This window comes from Hemitrygon akajei, chromosome 12, assembly GCF_048418815.1.
Source record: "Hemitrygon akajei chromosome 12, sHemAka1.3, whole genome shotgun sequence".
Lineage (NCBI taxonomy): Eukaryota > Metazoa > Chordata > Chondrichthyes > Myliobatiformes > Dasyatidae > Hemitrygon > Hemitrygon akajei.
Genome location: NC_133135.1, coordinates 106,738,204 through 106,760,883, shown reverse-complemented (window position 1 = coordinate 106,760,883; position 22,680 = coordinate 106,738,204). Strand labels below are relative to the sequence as shown.

General features: G+C 45.2%; 1 protein-coding gene across 1 annotated transcript in view; it reads right to left on the bottom strand.

The window, feature by feature from the left end:
* Positions 1–20,642, bottom strand: part of LOC140737345 (uncharacterized) — a 30,302-nt gene extending 9,660 nt beyond the window's left edge. The window contains exons 1-4 of the mRNA XM_073063787.1: positions 20,592–20,642; positions 15,139–15,622; positions 8,905–9,123; positions 2,816–2,917 (exon numbers count right to left, since the gene is read on the bottom strand). Of these exons, the coding sequence (XP_072919888.1) occupies positions 2,816–2,917; positions 8,905–9,123; positions 15,139–15,622; positions 20,592–20,642 (856 nt within the window). The remainder of the gene's footprint in view (positions 1–2,815; positions 2,918–8,904; positions 9,124–15,138; positions 15,623–20,591) is intronic.
* Between the last annotated feature and the right edge of the window lie 2,038 nt (positions 20,643–22,680).

Here is a 22,680-nt window from a genome sequence, read left to right as displayed (position 1 = left end):
AGTTAGGAGTATTCTAGAAGCAGGTATTCTAGGAGCGGACGGAGTTTATGGGTATTCTAGAATTCAGCAGGGCCACGTGCATTCTAGAATTTAACAGAGACACTGGTATTCTATAATTCAGTTGGGTTATGTGTATTCTAGAATCCAACCGAGTTATGGATTTTCTAGTTTTCAACGTAAGTTGGGGTATTCTAGGATTTATCATGGAACAAAAAACTGCATGTTTGCGGAAGTTTGGCAACCAGAGTAGAGCGTTAGGAGTGGAATGCCTCGGAGCAGATATCACATGAACATTCAACCTGCCCCAGCACACAGATTCAAAATGGGCAGTTGGATAAACATGGATGCTGGAAATCCAGAGTAACACACTCACTCGCTGGAGGAACTCAGTGGGTCAGGTAGCATCTATGGAGGGAAGGGAAATGAACAGCTGATGTTTCAGACCATGACCCTTCATCAGGTCCCCTCTGCAGATTAGGGATTCTCAATCTGGGAACCACGGACCCCTTGCTTAATGGTATTGGACCATGCGTTAACAAAAAGTTGGGGACCCCTGCTTTAGATGTTGTCTGACCTGCTGAGTTCCCCCAGCATTTTGTGGATAAATTTGGCACTAGTAGTAATATCTGCACCATCACTGTACGTTGAATTGTTCAAGCAGAATACTTAAACTATTGAAAATCGAATGCAACCCAAAGCAGAGAACTTTGTGGACATCCAAGACGATAGCTGATTTAATTAAATGGCAAGTACCCTAATGCATCCTCCAAGAGGACCACAACCTTATTCTGGTTTGGAGGCTAGCATGACTCAATGACCTGGAGAGCTATGTTGGCTGGAGTCAAGGATTTGTGCTTTGGCTCTCGGTAGGGTCACCCACGCCCAGCAGGTCAAAGGGTAGAGGCCAGATGCAGAGCAGTCCACCTGTCTTCTGGGTTCAGGGTGGGGTGGGGGGGGGGGGGGGGTTCAGTTCTGAGTTAACAACCCCAATTAGTAAAATTGTTATGGAAACACCAACAGAGAATCTTTCCACATCCGAGTGTGACGGTATTCCTGAGTCTCCACCCGGGACTTGTATGACTGACAGTAGTGAAAACTGAGCTAACGACACAATGAAGGAAGCCCCGAACACCGCCAGAGATTGAGGGCCTTCACTGCTGCCCCAAATGCCAGTGGTGTAACGGGCAGTAGGAAGACCAGCAACGCAGCCAACCAACAGCACAAGAGAACAAAACAAAAAAAACGACATGACCAAGCCCAACCGCCCAGCGGGAATGAAAACACACCCCATTAATTTACCATCTCAGTTTTCTCCCCAACCTGGGGAATGGACTTACAGCTCTTCCACTTTCAATCCCACAATTCCCTGGGGCTTAGAAGCAAGAGAGGCCACCTCATCAAGACTGACAGGTTCTGAGAAGGACTGACAGCACAGATGATGCCGCCCGAAGTCTAGAACCACTGAGTCTTAGGGTGAAAGGATCATCTTAAAGAGAATTTCACCAAACTGAGAAAGTTACAAGTCTACAACTTTCTCCCTCCAAGGGTTGTGGACGTGGTTTTCCAGAATATTCCCTCTGGGATTGAGTGGGAAAATAAATAAGCCATGATAGAATGGCACAGTAGACTTGATGGGCTGAATGGCTTTCCTATGTCTTATGCTCTCATAGTTTAGTTTGAGATTCAGCATGGTTACAGTCCCCACACGCCCAATTACACCCGTGTGATCAATTAACCTACTAATCCATATATTTTAGGACTGTGGGAGGAAACTGGAGCACCCAGAGGAAACCCATACGGTCACAGGGATAGTTACAAGCTCCTTACAGTGAGCAGCAGAATTGAACACAGATCACCGGCACTGTAATAGCAATAAACTGACCGGATGGAATCAATACATTTTTACACATTGGTCATCAGGCTAGGATGTAGACATGATGTGGCCCTGAAAGGCTTCTTGCAGCTCCAACCTATTTCATTTTAAACGACTGACTTCAAGGCCCATGTTTGGTGTTTTACAAAATCCCAGATAGTGGCCACACATACACACACACACACAGACTGAGGACAAAGAAAGTAAAGGGAGGGTGGTGCCACGGTGTAGCGATTAGTGTAACTCTATAACAGCGCCAGTGAACCCGGGTTGCTGTCTGTAAGGAGTGCGTACGCTCTCCCCGTGACCGGGTGGGTTTCACCTGGTTTCCCCCCACCATTCTGAAGGTGTCCGGGTCACTAGGTTAATTGGCCACGTGGATGTAATCGGGCGGCGCAGGCTCATTGGAAGGGCCTGTACTGTGCTGTATCCCCAAGTAAAAATACAGCAATGGTTCAAATCCACACGTGCTTTTCTACGTCAGTAACTAAAAGGAATCTGCATCGTTGGTAAAACGGTAATGTCTACTTTAAAAAAAAACAGTCAGATATCTGGTGCCCAGATGATTTTCAGATGGTGTGCTGAGCTTTGAGGGTTTGTAGAGAAATCCTGTGTCTAGTAGAGTACTCCACTCTCCAGTCAGAGAGAGCAGCAGCAAAGCCTGAAATGTCAGAGCCACATGCGTTCTGTGAGGCAGGGAGAGCAGAGAGACAGAGGAATCAGGAGCAGTCCGGACTAACAGTCATGGATTTTGTCACAGAGTCTTGTGCCTCGCGCAGCAGAGACCAACATCGGCAACTTTGCACCAAACAGCCGTTAGCGCCAGCTTTTTGTTGGGTTTGATGTTAGACATGCTGCCTCAACTGGTAAGCAAGGGTTTTGTCTTTTGGAGTTAGTCAGGCTCAAGAGAGAGAGCTTAGCCCAGAGAGAGGGGAGTCTTACGAAAGCGAACCGTCTCAAAGCTGGTGATGCGAACTGCACCTGAGGTGGGCTCATTTCCTTCCACACAGTCCGTCCTCCGCGACGTCTCGCTGGCAGCTTCGTCTTCAGAGAGGGGAAAAGAAAAGTTAGTGTGCACCCCAGAAACATTAGTGTTTAACAAAAGCAGACAACGAATGGCCCAGAAATGATTGTACATCCAAAATGTCAACATGCAATTAGATTTTCAGCCGAACATCTGTAGTAACAAATCTGCTAAAGCAGAGCATAGAAATGATCTTGGAGTAGGTTAAAACATCGGCACAACATCATGGGCCAAAGGTTCTGTACTATGCTGTAATGTTCTACGAACGCTGTGGAAATAAATCTGTAACCCTGAAGTGTTTATGAATTTATAACGTTTGCAAAATGTAATGTGACAAAATGGAACCTGTGTGATTCCAGAGTGCTTTGCTGGTTTGCTGATATGGGCGGATGGGATGCTTGCAAGGGCACGTGATTTATAGCAGGGAGTGTTTTGACATTACATGATTGAAAGCAGAGAAAAATATCACACAGCTGTGGGAGAGGAGAAGCCTCAAAGACAAATGGGCTCATTAAAGACAAACGTAGCTCATTTAAGACAAATGTGAGATAAGACAGGAACGCTATTAAGGGATGGAACAACCTCAAAGACATGAAGTTGATGAATTACTGGACTCTGTAAACATATAAAAGTTAACTGTTTTGAGCTGTAAGATTGAAGCTACCTCCCGATGACTCAACGTACAGAGATAGTCTTCCCTTGCAAGTAATAAACGCGCATATAATTTGAACCACTCTGGGTTTGATGTAGCCTGTTACTGTATATTCAGAATACCCACTTGAACGGGGAACAACAACATACAGGAGGAGACTGGGAGAAGAATCAAGCCCTTGGAGAGACTTTATTTATTTATTGTGATACAGTGTGCAATAGACCCATCCGGCCTTCGAACCACGTGGCCAGCAATCCCCTGATTTAGTCCTAGCCTAATCACTGAACAATTTTCAATGAACCAATTAATCTACCAACTGGCCCATCGTTGGACTGAGAGGGGCAACTGGAGCACCTGGAGTCATGGGGAGAGCATACAGACTTCTTCCAGGCAGCACTGCAGAATTGAACCCGAGTCGCTAGTACTGTAAGCCACTACACTACCAAGCCACCCCAAGAGGGTACCGTGCCTGCTGAGAGGCTAGTGGGATAATGAGCAGGGCTCCTGAGTAGACAAAGGGAACAATTTTAATTTCCACTCAGCTGCATGGGTGCACAGCCCCGCAATAACTGAAATGCTCCAGTGCATCTAGCCTTTTGTGCTGCACGGCTGCAACAGGACACAGCAAGAAAGAGTTTACGAAACATAAAAGGTTTTCTTTGCTGTACTGTATTTCACTACAGCCTTCAATTAATAAAATAGGATGTAATTTTTCAACTTTCATTTTAAATATTCATAGTATGGATATTACAACAAAAAAAAACATTTAAAGTGCCACACAGTTGTTAGGCTGTGTAAGGACCTCCTGCTCGGAGAGACAACTGCTCCGCTCAACCGTTAAAAAATCTAGAGCAGCGGTTCCCCTGGACCAACATCATTAAGCAAGGGGTCCATGGAGCCCTGAATTAGAGGGAATGTTGGTGGAAGGAGAATCTATCAAAAATACAAACATGGGAGACAGATAATTATTTGAAAATAAACACGCAATGCAGCTGAATCAGGGAAAGGAGCAGGAATGGGTTAACTGCTTTTCTTCTTTCAGACAGCCAGAACTCTGAAGAGGTGTGATATACATTCAGTGACGTTCTTTACTGGATGGAGGGGAAGATCATGTGTTATCAAACCTTGAACCTGAAATAATCAATACTTTATTTAGAGAGACCGCCACACTAACATCCCTTCCAGCACAACGAGTCCGCCCCATGTGACCAATTAACTTATTCACCTGCACATCTTTGGGCTGTGAGAGGAAACCAGTGCATCTGGAGGAAACCCACGGGAGAACATGCAAACCCCTTAAAGGCAGCGGCAGGAACTGAAGCCCAGGTCTGTAATAGCGCTGTGCTAACTCCCACACTACCAGAATTAAATCACTGCAACACACACAAAATGCTGGAGGAGCTCAGCAGGCCAGGCAGCATCTAGGGAAAGAGTACAGTCGACGTTTCAGGCCCAAACCTTCCGATAGGACCGAGCTCCTCCAGCACTTTGTCTGTGTTGCTCGGATCTCCAGCACCTGCAGATTTTCTCTTGTTTATAATTAAATCACTGACAGTATTCTGCAAAAGTCTTAGGCACATGTAAAAAAAAAATTCTGTGAAGCAAAGAGGATTTCAAAAATAATGAAATGAAAGATCTCTAAACATGAAAAAATTTACTATAAAGAGCAGCAGGCAGTAAAAATAACTAAATCAAATCAATATTTGGTGCGACCTCCATTTGCCTTTAAAACTACATCAATTTCTCTTGGGTACACTGCTGTGCAGTTTTATAAGAAAATTGGCTGGTAGGTTGTTCCAAGCATCTTGGAGAACTGACCACAGTTCTTCTGCAGACTTCAGCTGTCTCACTTCCTTCTGTCTCTCCAGGTAATCAGACAGCCTCGATGATGTTGAGATCAGGGCCCCGTGGAGGCCACACCATCTGTTGTTCTTCTTTTCGCTGAAGACAGTTCCTTATGATTTTGGCCGTGTGTTTGGGGTCATTCAGAACATCAACTCCACTTGCAGAAAAACAGCCCTAAACCAGCAGGGAACCTCCGCTGTGCTTCACTGTTGGCTGCAGACACTTGTCCATGGAGCACTCTCCAGCTTTTCTACCAACAGACAGCCTCCTGTTTGATCCAAAAATTTCCAATATGGACTCGTCAGTCCAGAGCCCTTGCTGCTGTTATTCAGCACCCCAGTCCTTGTGTTTTTGTGCTTAGGTAAGTCTCTTGGCTGTTTCCACTTCGGAGGAATGGCTTTTTGGCAGCAACTCTTCCATGAAGACTACTTCTGACCATTCCTCTCCGGACTGTAGAGGGGTGTACTTGGGTTCCAGTGTAAGTTCAAAGCCGATAACAGTGCTGGACTTCTTCCAGTTTCGAAGGGACGTTACTTTGATGTATCTCTCATCTACTGCACTGGGTTTCTGTGGCCGACCACTACGTTACTGGTCCTCAACCTTGCCCATTTCTTTGTGCTTTTTCAGAAGAACTTGGACAGCTCATCTTGAAACTCCTGTCAGCCACAAAATTTCTGCTTAGGAGAGACCTTGCTGATGCTGGATGACCACCTTGTGTTCCGTTGCTGTGCTCACTCTTACCGTGGTGTAAGAATTGATGATCTGAAGATTAAACTGTCACATCGGCCACACCCTCACCTTTTAGTTGGGTGAAAGACAAACAAATTTGTTCCTTCCTTACTCGTTTTTGTTTCAGGTAATCAGTTTAGCTCATTCAACTCATTACATCATTGATCATTCGCATCCTGTTTGTTATCTTTGTTTAATCATGCACTGGGCTAGACACCGACAAAGTAATCAAGTTTTTTATTTGAAAAGTGGTTTGTTATTTAATGTTACTTTGTTTAATGAAATACAAACATTTCTGTAATGTTTAATTTTTTGAGAAGTTAATGTTTGGAAATCTAATCTTTGGTCTATTGATCTGACACACTAAGGCAGAAGACAAAAAAATAAACATCTCAAACAAAATTTAGATTAAAAAATTTAGGGTGCCTAAGACTATTGCACAGTACTGTATAGAGATGAAATTTCACAGTATAGACAATACCTACAAGCAGCATCTGGAAAGGAATTGGTCACGTTATCAAGGAAAGACAACCACACAATATTGGACCGATGGAGGATGAGAGACGACTTAATAGAGGCATAGAAGACAGTAAAAGGCACAGATCTAGTGGACAGCCAAAGACTTTCTCCCCCCAGGGTGAAACTGACTAATATGGGGACATAATTTTAAGGAGATTGGAGGGAAGTATGTGGGGGGGGGGGAACAATGTCAGAGGTAGTGGTTTCACACAGAGAGCTGTGGGTGTGTGGAACACCCTGCAGGGATGGTGACAGAGAGAGATATATTAGGACGTTTAAGACTCTTAGCTAGGCCTGTGGATGATAAAAAAAAAGGAGGTCCACATAGGAGGGAAGGGTAATATTGATCTCACATTAGGTTAAAGGGTTGGCACAACATTGTGGGCTGAAGGGCCTATATTGTGCAGTAATGTTCTATGTATTGATAAGCAGCGAGTTACTAGTTCCATACAAGACATGTATGATGTTTCATTACATTTCCAAGTGAATTAAAACCACATTTTGAAATGTGGCCACTCTTATTGGATCAGAAACGTAACTAGTAATATGTGGAGAGCAAACTCTCACTCCACTCTCCACAGAGAAGACAGGAAATTAACCTGAGCTGAGTGGTTGGGAAGATATTGGGAGTCAATCGTCAAGTATGTGGTTTCGGGGTACTTGGAGGCACATAACAAAATAGGAAAATCTTGCCTGACAAGTCTGTTGGAATTCTTTGAGGAAATAACAAGCAGGATAGACAAAGGAAAATTGGTGAGTTTACTTGGAATTTCAGAAGACCTTCAACAAGCCCATGCTATTACAGGAAAGATATTAGGCAGAGTGGGAATAAAGGGAGCTTTTTTCTGGTCAACTGCTGGTGATTAGTGGTATTCCACAGGATCCTGTGTTGGGACCGCTTCTTTTAGGTTATACATCAATGATTTGGTTGATGGAACTGATAGCTTTGCGGCCAAGTTTGCGGAAGATACGAAGATAGATGGAGGAGCAGGTAGCTTTGAGCAAGTAGAAAGGCTACAGAAGGATTGGACAGATTCTGAGAACCGGCAAAGACGTGGCAGATGGAATACGGTATTGGGAAATGTATGGTCACACACTTTGGTAGAAGCATTGTCTACTTTCTAAGTGGAGAGAAAATTCAAAAATCTGAGGCGCAAAGGGCTTGGGAGTCCCTGTGCAGGATTCCCTAGATGCTAATTCGCAGGTTGTGAGGAAGGCAAATGTGACGTTAGCATTCATTTTGAGAGGACTAGAATATAAAAGCAAGGATGTAATGTTGGGCTTGCTAAGGCACGACTGAGTCCTCACCTGGAGTAACGTGAGCAGCTTTGGGCCCTTTACCTAAGAAAAGATGTGCTGACATTTGAGAGGCTTCAAAGGAGATTCACGAAAATGATTCTGGGATGGAAGGCTTATCATCTGAGGAGCGTTTGATGGCTCTGGGCCTTTACCTACTGGAATTCGGAAGAATGAGTTTCTCATTGAAACCTATTGAATGTTGAAAGGCCTCAATGGAGAGGATGTTTCCTAAGGTGAGGAGACGAAGACTAGAGGACGCAGTCTCAGAATAGAGGGACATCCATTAGAATGGAGATGAGGAGGAATTTCTTTAGCCAGAGGGAGGTGAATCTGTGGAATTCACTGCCACAGGAGGCTGTGGAGGCCCAGTCATTGGGTATATTTAAGACAGAGGCAGGTAGACCTTTGATTAGTCGGGGCATGAAAGGATACAGGGAGAAGACAGGAGATTGAGGCTGAGAGGGAAATGGGTCAGCCATGATGAAATGGCGGAGCAGGCCCTAATTCCGCTCCTACATCTTACGGTTTTATAAACTGTTAACAATCTAAATATAGATCTCAGGACACACAGGGGAACTGGCTTGGTCTTTGTCGTGAGCAGGGGGGAGACTTGTTCAAGGTCTGATCGAGCTAAAATATCTTCAGTACAGCACGTTCACTTAACGTTCTGAAAGTGAGTAACAACCTTTCCTTGAAATACCTCCCTCCAAACGAATAGTTTTGACGTCACGGTATAAACAAGAAGCTGAGACTGGAGGGACACGATGTGAGAAGTCACGCGGGTAATCTAACTGCTACGGGGAGACCGAGCAGACGCTGAGTATCTGGAAACTCACTATGGGATGGGCATCGCTTTTGGAGGAGAATCCAGGACCTCAGTGTGCCTGCAGGAACTGACCCTGAGCTCCGTGTTACTGTGTAACTGGGATCAGAGGTGTGGCCGTACTGCATTAAAGCACCAACCTGCATGTTCGCTGACCTCCGACCTTGACCCCGCTTCTCCCTCCACTGGCACAGCTTCTGTGGTGGCCGTGTCGTCAGCAGCAGGCTCAGCTTCCTGCTCTGGCATCGCAGCGAGAGGAACCCCACCGGGCTCAGGGGTGGCCATGGACCCCTGCCCAGCCTGGACTCTGGAGGGGGGAGGATCACAGTCGGTAGGGGAGACCTGAGGCTCGGACTCTGCTGCCAAACAAAAGCATGACCATTAACTCAAGCTGTTGGACCAGAGGCTTCCAGCAGCACAGAACAAGGAGAGATCAGGCTGAAACACTGTTCCTCTGCGACACAGAACAAGGAGAGATCAGGCTGAAATATCATTCCTCTGGGACGCAGAACAAGGAGAGATCAGGCTGAAACACTGTTCCTCTGCGACACAGAACAAGGAGAGATCAGGCTGAAACACTGTTCCTCTGCGACACAGAACAAGGAGAGATCAGGCTGAAACGCCATTCCTCTGCGACACAGAACAAGGAGAGATCAGGCTGAAACGCCATTCCTCTGCGACACAGAACAAGGAGAGATCAGGCTGAAATATCATTCCTCTGGGACACAGAACAACGGGGAGAAGGCTGAAACACAGTTCCTCTGCGACACAGAACAACGGGGAGAAGGCTGAAACACCGTTCCTCTGCAACACAGAACAAGGAGAGATCAGGCTGAAACGCCATTCCTCTGCGACACAGAACAAGGAGAGATCAGGCTGAAATATCATTCCTCTGGGATGCAGAACAACGGGGCGAAGGCTGAAACACCGTTCCTCTGCTACACAGAACAAGGAGAGATCAGGCTGAAACGCCATTCCTCTGCGACACATAACAAGGAGAGATCAGGCTGAAACACTGTTCCTCTGCGACACAGAACAAGGAGAGATCAGGCTGAAATATCATTCCTCTGGGATGCAGAACAAGGAGAGATCAGGCTGAAACACTGTTCCTCTGCGACACAGAACAAGGAGAGATCAGGCTGAAACACCGTTCCTTTGGGACACAGAACACGGGGAGAGGAATGGCCCCAGGGGAATGGTGTTTCGTTTAGCTGTATACATGTGTGTATGGTTGAATGACAATAAACTTGAACTGGAACTTAAAGGGTGCGTTGGGCATCAAGAACATAAGCTATAGAGGCAGAATTAGGCTATTTTGCCTGTTGAGGTGGAGGTGGAGGAACACAGATTGAGCTTTTTTCGTCGCCTCACCCACCAGTTGGTACAGTTTATTTATTTATTGACACACAACGTGGAAAACACCCTTCCATCCCTTTGAGCCACGCCGCCCAGCAATCCCCCGATTTAACCCTTGCCTAACCATAGGACAACGTACAACTACCCTACCAACCGGTACATCTTTGGACCGTGGGAGGAAACCCACACTGTCATGAGGGGAACATAAAACCTCCTTTAAGGGCAACGGTAAGAATTGAACCTGGGTCGCCGGTACTGCAAAGCATTTCAGCTCCACAGTCCGGTGGACAGATCCGGGGATTGAGCGAAGACACAGTTTCACATCTGGTTCAAAAAAGTGGGGAACGGTTGTGGGGAAAAAAGATCTTTAAACAAGTGAGGGCTGCAGTCTACGTAAATTTTAAGGGTGGTTGATGATTGAGTTGTTGAGCTGTGGTTCTGGGGCCTTCTCACTTTACTCCAGGAAGGGAAGTTTTAAAAAATGTAAAGATGTCAGAATCAGGTTTATTATCACTGACATACAGAGCCTTGAAAAAGTATTCAGCCCCTACAACTACTTTCGCATTTTACTGTCTTGTTTTCTAAATTTAGGATATACTGAAGTAGGATTTTTTGGAGCGAATCTATAAAACGTCGTGCATCATGTCAAATCAAAAGAAAAATTCCAAAAATCGGTCGACCATTTACTAAAAACAAAATTGAGAGGGTGAAAATGTAGTCATTGCCTTTGAAATGACTGCACTAACTTTCCTCAGGTGTGGTAGCACCTGAATTCGAGGAGCGTGGCTCAGATGAAATCGGGGGATTCTGCTCGAAGGGCTAATTCCGCACTTTGCCCCAATAAACAAATAAACAGAAGACAGTTGGTGCAGCTGAAGTTCACGGATCCACGATCGCCAAGGCCTTGCACAGAAGGAGCACTTATGTTAAGAGTGGCAAGGAAGAAGCCCTGTCTGATAAAAAGCCTATCCTTGCCTGGAAAGACTCTACAAACCGTCACTTAGAAGATACCGTAAAGATGTGAAAGATTTTGTGCTCAGATGAGACTAAAGTGGAACTCTTTTGGCCTCAGCACTAAGCAGTACGTGTGGCGTAAATCTACTATTGCGCTTCATCCCTACCATGAAGTATGGTGATGGTACTATCACGCTGTGGGGATTCCATAGTGAGGGGAACAGACAGGAGGCTCTGTCAGCCTGATAGAGATGCCCGCATGGTGTGTTGCCTCCCAGCTGCCAGGGTACGGGATGACTCGGATTGGGTGCAGAGTATTCTGAAGGGAGAGGGTGAACAGCCAGAGGGTGTGGCCTTGTGTATAAGAAATAATATTAAATCATTAGAAAGGGATGACATAGGATCGGAAGGTGTAGTCTCTATGGGTTGAGTTAAGAAATGGCAAGGACCTAATGGCAGTTGTATACAGGCCTCCAAACAGCAGCCGGGATGTGGATTACCAATTACAGCAGGAGATAGAAATGATAGGAACCCTTAGGGAACAGTGATCACAATATGATCAAGTTCACTTTGAAATTTGAGAAGGAGAAACTAAATTCCAATGTGTCGGTATTTCAGTGGAATAAAGGAAATTACAATGGCATGAGAGGGGAACTGGCCAACATTGACTGGAAGGGGACACTAGCAGGAAGGACAGCAGAGCAGCAATGGCTGGAGTTTCTGTGAAAAATGAGAGAAGTGCAAGACAGATATATTCCAAATAAGAAGAAATTTTCAAATGGAAGAAGGACACTACCGTGACTGACAATTAAAAGCAAAAGAGAGAGCATACAAGGAAGCCAAAGCTAGTGGGAAGATAGAGGATTGGGAAGCTTTTAAAAACTTGCAAAAGGAAACTAAGAAGGTCATTAGGAAGGAAAAGAAGAATTAAGAAAGGAAGCTGGCGACTAATATCAAAGAAGATACTAGAAGTTTTTTTTTAAAGTATATAAAGGGTAAAAGACAGTTGAGGGTAGATAATAGGACCAATAGAAAATGACGCTGGAGATATTGTAATGAGAGATGCAGAGATGGCAGAGGAACTGAATGCGTATTTTGCATCAGTCTTCACAGTGGAAGACATCTGCAGTATACCGGGCATTCAAGAGTGTCAGGGAAGTGAAGTATGTGCAGTGAAAATTACGACTGAGAAGGTGCTCAGGAAACTTAATGGTCTGAGGGTGGATAAATCTCCTGGACCTGATGGAATGCACCCTTGGGTTCTGAAGGAAGTAGCTGGAGAGATTGCAGAGGCATTAACAATGATCTTTCTAGAATCGATAGATTCTGGCATTATACTGGATGACTGGAAAACTGCAAATGCTACTCTGCTAAAGAAAGCTGGGAGGAAGCAAAAGGGAAATTATAGACCTGTTAGCCTGACATCAGTGGTGGGTAAGTTTTTGGAATCGATTGTTAGAGATGAGATTACGGAGTACCTGGAGGCACATGACAAGATAGGCCAAAGCCAGCATGGTTTCCTGAAAGGAAAATCCTGCCTAACCTTCTGCAATTTTTTGAGGAAATTACAAGCAGTTAGACAAAGGAGATGCAGTAGATGTGGTGTACTTGGATTTTCAGAAGGCCTTTGACAAGGTGCCACACATGAGGCTGCTTAGCAAGATAAGAGCCCACGGAATTACAGGGGAGTTACTAGCATGGGTGGAGCATTGGCTGATCAGCAGAATACAGAGAGTGGGAATAAAGGGATTCTATTCTGGCTGACTGCCGGTTACCAGTGGAGTTCCACAGGGGACGGTGTTGGGACCACTGCTTTTTATGATGTATAAGGTCTATGGGATTAATGGATTTGTGGCTAAATTTGCAAATGATACAAAAAGTAGGTGGAGGAGTGGGTAGTGTTGAGGAAACAGAGAGGCTGCAGAGAGACTTAGATAGTTTAGGGGAATGGGCAAAGAAATGGCAAATGAAATACAATATTGGAAAATGTATGGTCATACACTTTAGTGGAAGAAATAAACGGGCAGACTATTATTTAGACGGGGAGAGAATTCAAAATGCAGAGATGATAAGGACTTGGGAGTCCTTGTACAGGATACCCTAAAGGTTAACCTCCAGGTTGAGTCAGTAGTGAGGAAGGCGAATAGCATGTTGGCATTCATTTCTAGAGGTCCAGAATAGGGATGAGCAGGGTTGTGATTTTGAAGCTCTATAAGGCACTCGTGAGACCACACTTGCAGTATTGTGTACAGTTTTGGGCTCCTTATTTTAGAAAGGATATAATGACATTGGAGAGGGTTCGGAGAAGATTCATGAAAATGATTCTAGGAATGAAAGGGTTACCATACGAGGAACATCTGGGAGCTCTTGGGCTGTATTCCCTAGAGTTCAGGAGGATGGGGGTTATCTCGTAGAAACATTCCAAATGTTAAAAGGCCTGAATGATGTCCATTTAGAACTGAGATGCAGAGAAATTACTTTAGTCAGAGGGTGGTAAATCTGTGGAATTTGTTGCCACAAGCAACTGTGGAAGCCAAGTCATTGGGTGCATTTAAGGCGGAGATAGATAGGTTCTTGATTAACCAGGGCATCAAAGGCTATGGGGAGAAGGCAGGGGAGTGGGGATGACTGAAGAATTGGATCAGCCCATGACTGAATGGCGGAGCAGACTTGATGGGCCAAATGGTCTACTTCTGCTCCTGTATCTTCTGGGCTTATGCTTTCCAGCAGCAGGGACTGGCAATCCGGCCAGGATTGATGGGAAGATGAATACTACTAAATACCCAGAGATCCTGGATAAAAACCTGCTAGCCTCTGCCAAAAAGCTTAAACTGGGGAGGAAATTCATCCTTCAGCAGGACAACAACCTAAAACAGACTGTCAGAGCAACCATGGAGTGGCTTCAAATGAAGACAACTGATGTCACTGAGTGGCCAGGTCAGAGTCCTGATCATAACTCAACTGAACATCTCTGACAAGACCTTAAGACTACTGTCCACCACCACTCCTTTAATAACCCAGCACTGTCTGAGCAATTCTGCAAGGATGAATGGGCGAATCTTGTTCTCTCATGTTGTGCACAGCCAATAAAGACTTATCCAAAAAAAAACTACTGGCTGTAATAGCCGCGAGAGGTGCTTCAACTGAGTGCTGAGCAAAGGGGGACGAACGCTTTTGAATTGCTGACAATTCAGTTTGTGATGTTTTAGTTTTTCAGGCTTTACAATTTTCCCTGTTTCTCGGGCTCTACTGTGAAAAAAAGGAGCATGTGATTCACAAGTAAAATTTCTCAGTTAAATTGATCAAAATCCCTGGTTGTAATACTCATTTGTGTGAACAAAGGGTTGGGCGATGAATATTTTCACAAGACACTGTATGTTCTGAAATTTGTTGTTTTGTGGCAGTACAGCTGCAGTACAGTGCAAGGCATAAAATAAACTATAAATGACAAAAAGAAAAATCCTTTCCATTGTACTTAATTAATGATGAACTTAATAGATATAATGTGCACATGTTATAAGCATCATATATATATATATAAGATATATCTGAGTGGTGGGGTGGAGATGCACTTGTACCAAAGGAGGTGTAAGGTGTTTCTTCCCTTCGCTAGCCTACAGGTTACACTTGGGCAAGGTGTAGCACCTGCTTAGCCCTCCACCCCGAGGAGGGTCATGTGAAGCCATGGGAGCAGCTGGTGGATGGTCATATGAACAGCTGGTCCTGGTTATGTGACCACTGACACCAGGCAGACAATCTCTGAAGAGTATTGATAATGGCTGGGGTCACCCGTCTTGTAAAGTCACTGCCCAGAAGGAGGCAATGGCGAACCACTTCTGTGGAAAAAATTTCCCAAAAACAATCACGGTCATGGAAAGACCACGATGGCCCACGTCATAGGACATGGCACATTATGAACGAACATTACATATAAACTGAATAACTAGTGCACAAAAAGAGAAAAAATATTGAGAAACGTGAATATAAAAAACAGAAATTAATATGAAAACAAATTCAAATGAACTCCACGTTCTCTGTGGAGAGTTCCCATTCACCGATCTTACCATTAGCCCTGATGTCGTCCTGGGAAGATTCGCCGGTGGAGGCCGATTGGAGGGGATTCTGTAACGCATTGGTTCTGGGTGAAGTGATTTCCATCTCCTCTGCCCAGTCTTTGACCGGATGATATCCTTCAAGCGAGAACGGACTGAGGGGTTTGGATTCTGTATCTGCCGGGTTCTCAGCTTCATCTTTGATGTGTAGTCTGGGTGTCTCCCGGGACTTCCTGACTTGCTGGTCCTTGGCTCCAACCTCCGGGCTTTGGTCAGCGCTCTGCGCCTCCTGCTTCTTTGTTCCTTCACCATCTTTCTTCTTTTCCTCATTCAAATCCTCTGCTGCCTCCTCGCCCTCTGACACATCCTCTCCAACAATTTCCTCTTCACTGTCACTGGCGTCTTCCCATTGATCATCGTCATCTTCTGCAGGAGACTCATCCACATGGACCTTGCTCTCAGAGTGCTTGGGAGATGGGGCTTTCAACTCCTCCTCCTGCGAAGACAAGAACATTTGACTGATACAACAATTGGCTGATGGAACTCTGGGTCGAGCAGCCTCTGTGGGGAAGGCAAAGGAACTGCTGGGTTAAAATCCTTGCAACGGGACAACGTTAAACTGATGGTGCTTCACAGATGGACAACCTGGTCACAGTCCTCCAACTGCTCAGCTATGTATCTAATGCAAATTAACATGGAGCTCCGAGCTCCAAGATAATCATTCAATGTTTCACTGGACGAAGAGAGCACATACTGATTCAGCCACCGGGGAACACCGCCCTCAGACAAGTAAGAAAGTGGTCATAGAGTCATAAAACAGGTCTTTTGGCCCATCCAGTCCATGCCAAACTCTTATTCTGCCCAGTCCCATCAACCCACACCATCGCTGTCCATACTCCTCTTGCCTACAAGATCATAAGACATAGAAGCTGAATTAAGACATTCAGCTCATTGGGTCTGCTCCACCATTTTATCATGACTGATCCATTTCCCTCTCAACCACATTTTACTCCCTTCTCCTTGTAACCCTTCACACCCTGACTAGTCAAGAACCTATCAACCTCCGCCTTAAACCACAGCCACCTGTGGCAACAAATTCCACAGGTTTACAATCCTTTGGCTAATGAAATTCCTCACCTGTTCTAAATGGACGTCCCTCTGTTCTGAGGCTGTGACTTCTGGTCCAAGACTCTCCAACCATAGGAAACACCCTCTGCACATCCACTCTATCGAGGCTGTTAGGTTTCAGTAAGATCCCTCCCTCCGCCATTCTTCTAAGTTCCAGCAAGTACAGGCCCAGAACCATCAAACGCCCCTCATATGTTAACCCTTACATTCCCAGAATCATTCTCATGAACCTCCTCTGGACCCTCACCAATGTCAGCACATCTTTTCTTAGATAAGGGGCCCAAAACTGCTCAGAATACTCCATGTGAAGCCTCATCAGTGCTTTATAAAGCCTCAACATTACATCCTTGTTTTTATATTCTAGTCCTCATCAACATTGCATTTGTCTTCCTCACCACTGGCTCAAGTTAACCTTTAAGGAATCTTACACAACTCCCAAGTCCCTTTGCACCTCAGACTTATGAATTTTCTCTACATTTAGAAAATTGTCCACACTTTTATTTCTTCCACCAAAGTGCATTACCATACACTTTCTAACACTGCAATTCCATCCGCCATTTCTTTGCCTCTTCTCCTCATCTAAGTCCTTCTGCAGCCTCCCTGCTTCCTCAACACTACCTGCCCCCTCACCTATCTACGTATTGTGTGCAAACTCGGCCACAAAGCCATCAATTCCATCGTCCAGATCAATGACATATAACGTAAAAAGAAGTGGTCCCAACACCGAGCCCTGTGGAACACTGCTCATCACCAGCAGCCAAACAGGAAAGGGGCCGTTTATTCCAACTCTGTGCCCACAGCCTATCAGCCAATGCTCTATCCATGCTAGTATCTTTCCTGTACACTATGGGCTCTTATCTTGTTAAGCAGCCTCATGTGCGGCACCTTGTCAAAGGCCTTCTGAAAATCCAAGTACACCACATCCACCAATTCTCCTTTATCTTGCTTGTTATTTCCTCAAAGAATTCCAACAGATTTGTCAGGCAAGATTTTCGCCTAAGGAAACCATGCTGAGTTTGGCCTATTTTATCATGTGCCTCCAAGTCCCCCCAAACCACATCTTGAATAATTTACTCCAACATCTTCCTGAACACTGAAGTCAGGCTAACTAGTCTATAATTTCCTTTCTTCTGCCCCCTTCCCTTCTTGAAGAGTGGAATGACATTTGCTATTTTTCAGTCTTCCAGAAAAATTCCAGAATCTCGTGATTCTTGAAAAATCATTACTAATGCCATCACAATCTTTTCAGCCGCCTCTTTCAGAACCCAGGGGTGTAGTCCATCCGGTCCAGGTGACTTATCTACCTCCAGACCTTTATTTCGCAAACACCTTCTCCCTCGTAACAGCAACTTCACTCACTTAGGACCCCTAAAACACAGGAAATTCCACCACACTGCTAGTGCCTTCCATTGTGAAGATTGATGCAAAATACTTACTCAGTTCGCCTGCCAGTTCCTTGTCCCCCATCACTACCTCTCCAGCATCGTTTTCAAGTGGTCTGATATCCATTATAGTATTCGCTTCTCTTTGACACTTTATATATCTGAAGAAACTTTTGGTATCCTCTTTAATATTATTGTGAGCTTACTTTTGCATTCCATCTTTTCTTTCTTTATAATTTTTTTTAGTTGTCTTCAGTTGGTTTTTAAAAAGCTTTCCAACCCTCTAACTTCCCACTAATTTGTGCTCTATTATATGCCTGCTCTTTGGATTTTATATTGGCTTTGACTTCTTGTCAGCCATGGTTGTGTCACCCTGGCTTTTAGAATACTTCTTCTTTGGGATGTATCTATCCTGTGTCCTCCGAACTGTTCCAGAAACTCCAGCCATTGCTGCTCTGCTGTCTTTCCTGCCGGTGGCCCTTCCAATCAGGCCAGTGCCCCTTGGCCTCCTCCTTCCTCATGCCTCCGTAATTCCCTTTACTCCACTGTAATACTGGTACATCTGACTTTATCTTCTCCCTCTCAAACTGCACGGTGAATTTTATCATTCCCATTTCCCAAGGGTTCACTTAGCTATTGACTGTTTATTCCCCACTAAGGATGCTGCCTGACCTGCTAAACCCCCCCCCCCACCCCCAGCGTTCTGTGTGTGTTGCTCTAATCGCAAAGTTTTCATTTCACTTGCTATTCAGAGGAATTCAGTGTTGACCTGGCTCCGTGGCCGTGCACTCACTTCTGGCGACTCTACGGTTCTTGTTTTCTGTGTTATTTATTTGCCTTTTTATTGCTTACACAATTTGCTCTCTCTCACACATTGGATGTTTGACAGTCTTCTTGTGGGGGGAGGGGTGGTTTCGTGGGTTCTATTTTGTTTCTTTGTGTTGTGACTGCCTACAAGAAGGTGAATCTCAAGGTTGGGTTGGGTTGTTTTCTGATCTCGGCAATTTACTTGCAAACGTTTCATCACGACGCGAAGAGACACCGCCAGTGCGCTGTTGATTGTGGAGCGTCCGCTGATAGCTTGACCATTTTATACTTTTCAATCAGCTGACTGTCGTCATTCTGGGAACTCAGTTGTGATGTGGGGGAGGGATTAGAATCAGGATCAGGTTTAATATAATGTCGTGAAATTTGTTAACTTTGCGGCAGCAGTACAAGATAAATATAGAAAAAAACAGAATTACAGTAAATATTTATGTATATTAAATAGTTAAATGTACTGCAAAAACAGAAATAAAAAGTAGTGAGGTAGTATTCGTGGTTTCAATGTCCATTTAGGAATCGGATGGCAGAGGGGAAGAAGCTGTTCCTGAATCGCTGAGTGTGTGCCTTCAGGCTTCTGTACCTCAATCCCGATGGTAACAGTGAGAAGAGGGCATGCCCTGGGTAGCAGGGAAGGGTTAGATTGAACAGGGTCAGCACATTGTTGTCCAAAGGATCAGTCGTATGCTGTACTGTTCCACGTCCTACGTCTGTATTGACACCACCACCCCTCATCAAGTCCAAACTAACCTCACAAATTCTGCCTGTGTGTATTCCTGGTCACTTCTTTCCTTCCAATGCATTTCCCTCTCCCATTATGATCGTTCTTTCCCATTAATGTTTCTCAGGTGTAACATCTACAGACATCTCCCTTTATGGGGGGAGCACAATACAAACCCAAGTGGCTGTTTCCCTCCCCTGCGTTTGACATGAAGGTGGGTGGTGTTGTTGAAGATTGTCATAGGTTACAATGGCATACAGACGGGACGCAAAGCTGGGCTGAGAAGAGGCAGGTAGAGTTCAATACAGAGAAGTGATTCACTTTGGGAAGATCGAACCTGAAGGCAAAGTACCAGCTTAATGGCAGGATTCTTCGGAGTGAGGAGGAACAGAGAGATCTTTTGGTCTGTGTCCACAGATTCTTCAAAGTTGTCGCGCAAGTTGACACGATGGTTAAGAAAGTTTATGGTGTGTTGGCCATCTTTAGTCAGGGGATTGAGTTCAAGAGCCATGAGATAATGCTGAAGCTCTATGAAACACTATTAGACCACACTTGGAGTATTGTGTTCAGCTCCAGTCACCTCACTATAGGAAGGATGTGGAAACTTTAGAGAGGGTGTGGAGGAGATTTACCAGGATGCTGCCCGGATTCGAGAGCATGTTTTATGAGGATAGGCTGACTGAGCTAGGGGTTTTCCCTTTGAAGCGAAGGAGGATGAGAGGTGACCTGATAGAGGTGCACAAGATGATAAGAGGCATAGATCGAGTGGACAGCCAGAGACCATCCCAGGCGGAGATGGCTAATATGAGGGATCATTTTAGGGAGAATGTCAGTGGTAGTATTTTACAGAGAGTGGTGGGTGCCTGAAAGTCAATGCCGTGTGCTGCTAGAAGCAGATATATTGGGGACATTCACGGGGCATTTAGATAGGCTCATGGCTAGGTTGAAAAGGCTGGGATGTCGGGACCAGAGGCGAGAGATGGGCCATTTCAGCTCGCTGCTCTGCGAGATTTACTCACCTCTGAACTGAACCGAGGCTGTGGCCTGCAACTAACGGGCTCCTGAATTGACTGCACCGAAGAACTGGCTTCGTGGCTGTGAGCGCTTTTGTGAACTTTAGTTCTGAATGCTACCTGCTCTTTTTTTTAAAAAACACATTGGGTGTGAGACAAGTTTTTTTTAAAAAATGGGGTCTGTTGGGTTTCTTTGCTTTGTGGCTGACTGTAAGGAGATGAATCTCAAGGTTGTATAATGTATACTTTGAACTTTAAACATGGATGGATGAAAAATGAAGAATGATGTGGGAAGAAAGGGTTAAGTTGATCTTAGAGAAGGTTAAAAGATCGTCACGACATCATGAGCCGAAAGTGCTCCAGGACACCACTGCACTGAAGATCTGGCTGACTACTTACCTGTTTCTCCTCCACTTCAGCTTCAGGTGTCTCCCAGCGATCATCATGCATGCTACGGGAAAAAGAACAAAGTCCATTTCACAGTTCAACCCTCCACACTCAGTTCCTGGCTATTAGGTCATTGGATAGGATCGAGATTCAGGAATGTTTCGAGGACATGGATACAACATTAGCACTGAAAAGCCATCTTGCTCCCCCCCTCCCCAAACCCACCCCCTTCTCTCCTTCCCAGCCATACAAAAGCCTGAAGTCCTACACTTCTAGGTTCAGGAAAAGTTATTTTGGCAAGGTTCATTCGTTCATTCTGTGCCATGTCGTATGACAAAGGTGACCATGGTTTTTCCATGACTATTCTTGTCAAATTTTTCTACAGAAGTGGCTGGGCAGTGTCTTTATAAGATGGGTGACCTTCCGCCACCATTATCAATACTCTTCAGAGATTGTCTGCCTGGCGTCAGCAGGACGTGTGATAAGCACTGGCTGTCAGACTGCGGGGCGGTACGGTAGTGTAGTGGTCAGCGTAACACTATTACAGCACCGTCTGTGAGGAGCTTGTATGCTTTCACTATGACCACGTGGCTTTCCTCCGGGTGCTCTGGTTTCCTCCCAAGGTCCAAAGACGCACTGGTTAGGGTTGGTAGGTTAATTGGTCAATGCCTGTAACTGGGGTGGGCTTGTAATGCCGGAAGGGCCAGTTACCATACTGTATCCCTAAACAGCGCCCGTCTTGCCCGTTATGTCGCGGGCGTTTAGGGCAGCAACGAAAGTCCTTCATCTCTGGCAGCGTTCAGGGTTTCCGTCATCCTGTCAGTGGCTCAGGTTTTCAGTGTCAGTCACGCAGGTACCACTCAGATGTAGAAGGATTCTTCAGTGCTGTTTTCCTAACAATTTTGTTTGACCAGTCAGGGTTGTTAGCCCTGAGCGGAACCCCCGAACCTGGAGGACTGGTGGATCACTCTGAGTCTGGCCTCTACCCTTTGACCTGTTTGGTATGGGTGACCCTACCAAGAGCCAAAGCATAAAGCCCTGACTCCAGCCAACACAGCTCTCTGGGTCAATGAGGCACACACGATTCCAAATCTGCACACCCCTGATCGCTACCCCAGTATGGCAATATTATGACCACTTAGCACTATAATGGGCTGTTTGTTTCAATATAATCGTGTTCTTACTTGGATAATTCTCTACAATTCATGTCGTTGGCTTGTAATTTTTTTTTTTAAGAACATTGTGTATACGATGCAATGTGACTGCCGGGCTGCTGCAGAGGTGAGTTTACTGTCATTTCCACGGATGCAGACCTGCAGCAGCCTCACAGGCTCGTAGGGCGTAGTGGTTAGCACAACACTTTAAAGTGCAGGTGACGCGGGTTCAATTCCCTCCTCTGCCTGTAGGAAGTTTGAATGCTCTTCCCATGACAGTGCATATTTCCTTGGAGAGACCATTGGAAGGTTAATTGGTCATTGTAATTAGGCTAGGATTCAATCGTGGGATCGATGGGTGGTGTGGCTCAAAGGGCCAGAATACTGCACTGCACTGTATCTCAATAAATAATGCATCCGATACGCAGCATTCACGAGAAAAACACACATTAAATGTAAATTATCTACAGTTTTTTCCATTTGGAACAAGAAAAGACAATGTCGATTTTAGTGCAAAGTAATCACTGCGTTGTTGAACTGTTAGAGAACACAGAGCAGTACAGCACAGGAACAGGCCATTCGGCCCACAATGTTGTGCTGAACCAGCTAAAGAACAAATCAAAAACACCCAAACACTAATCCCTCCTCCCTACACCATGTCCATATCCCTCCATCTTCCTCACATCCATGTGTCTATCTCATACCAGGCAGTATATTCCAGTGAACTCTCCCAGTAAAATGCTTACCCTACATCCCCTTTGAACCTTCCCCCTTTCACCTACAATGCATGCCCTCTGCTATGAGACATTTCTACACTAAGAAACAGATACTCCGTCTACACAAACAGGAGAAAATCTACAGATGCTGGAAATCCGAGCAACACACACAAAATACTGAAGGAACTCAGCAGGCCTGTCAGCATCTATGGAAAAGAGTATAGTTGATAT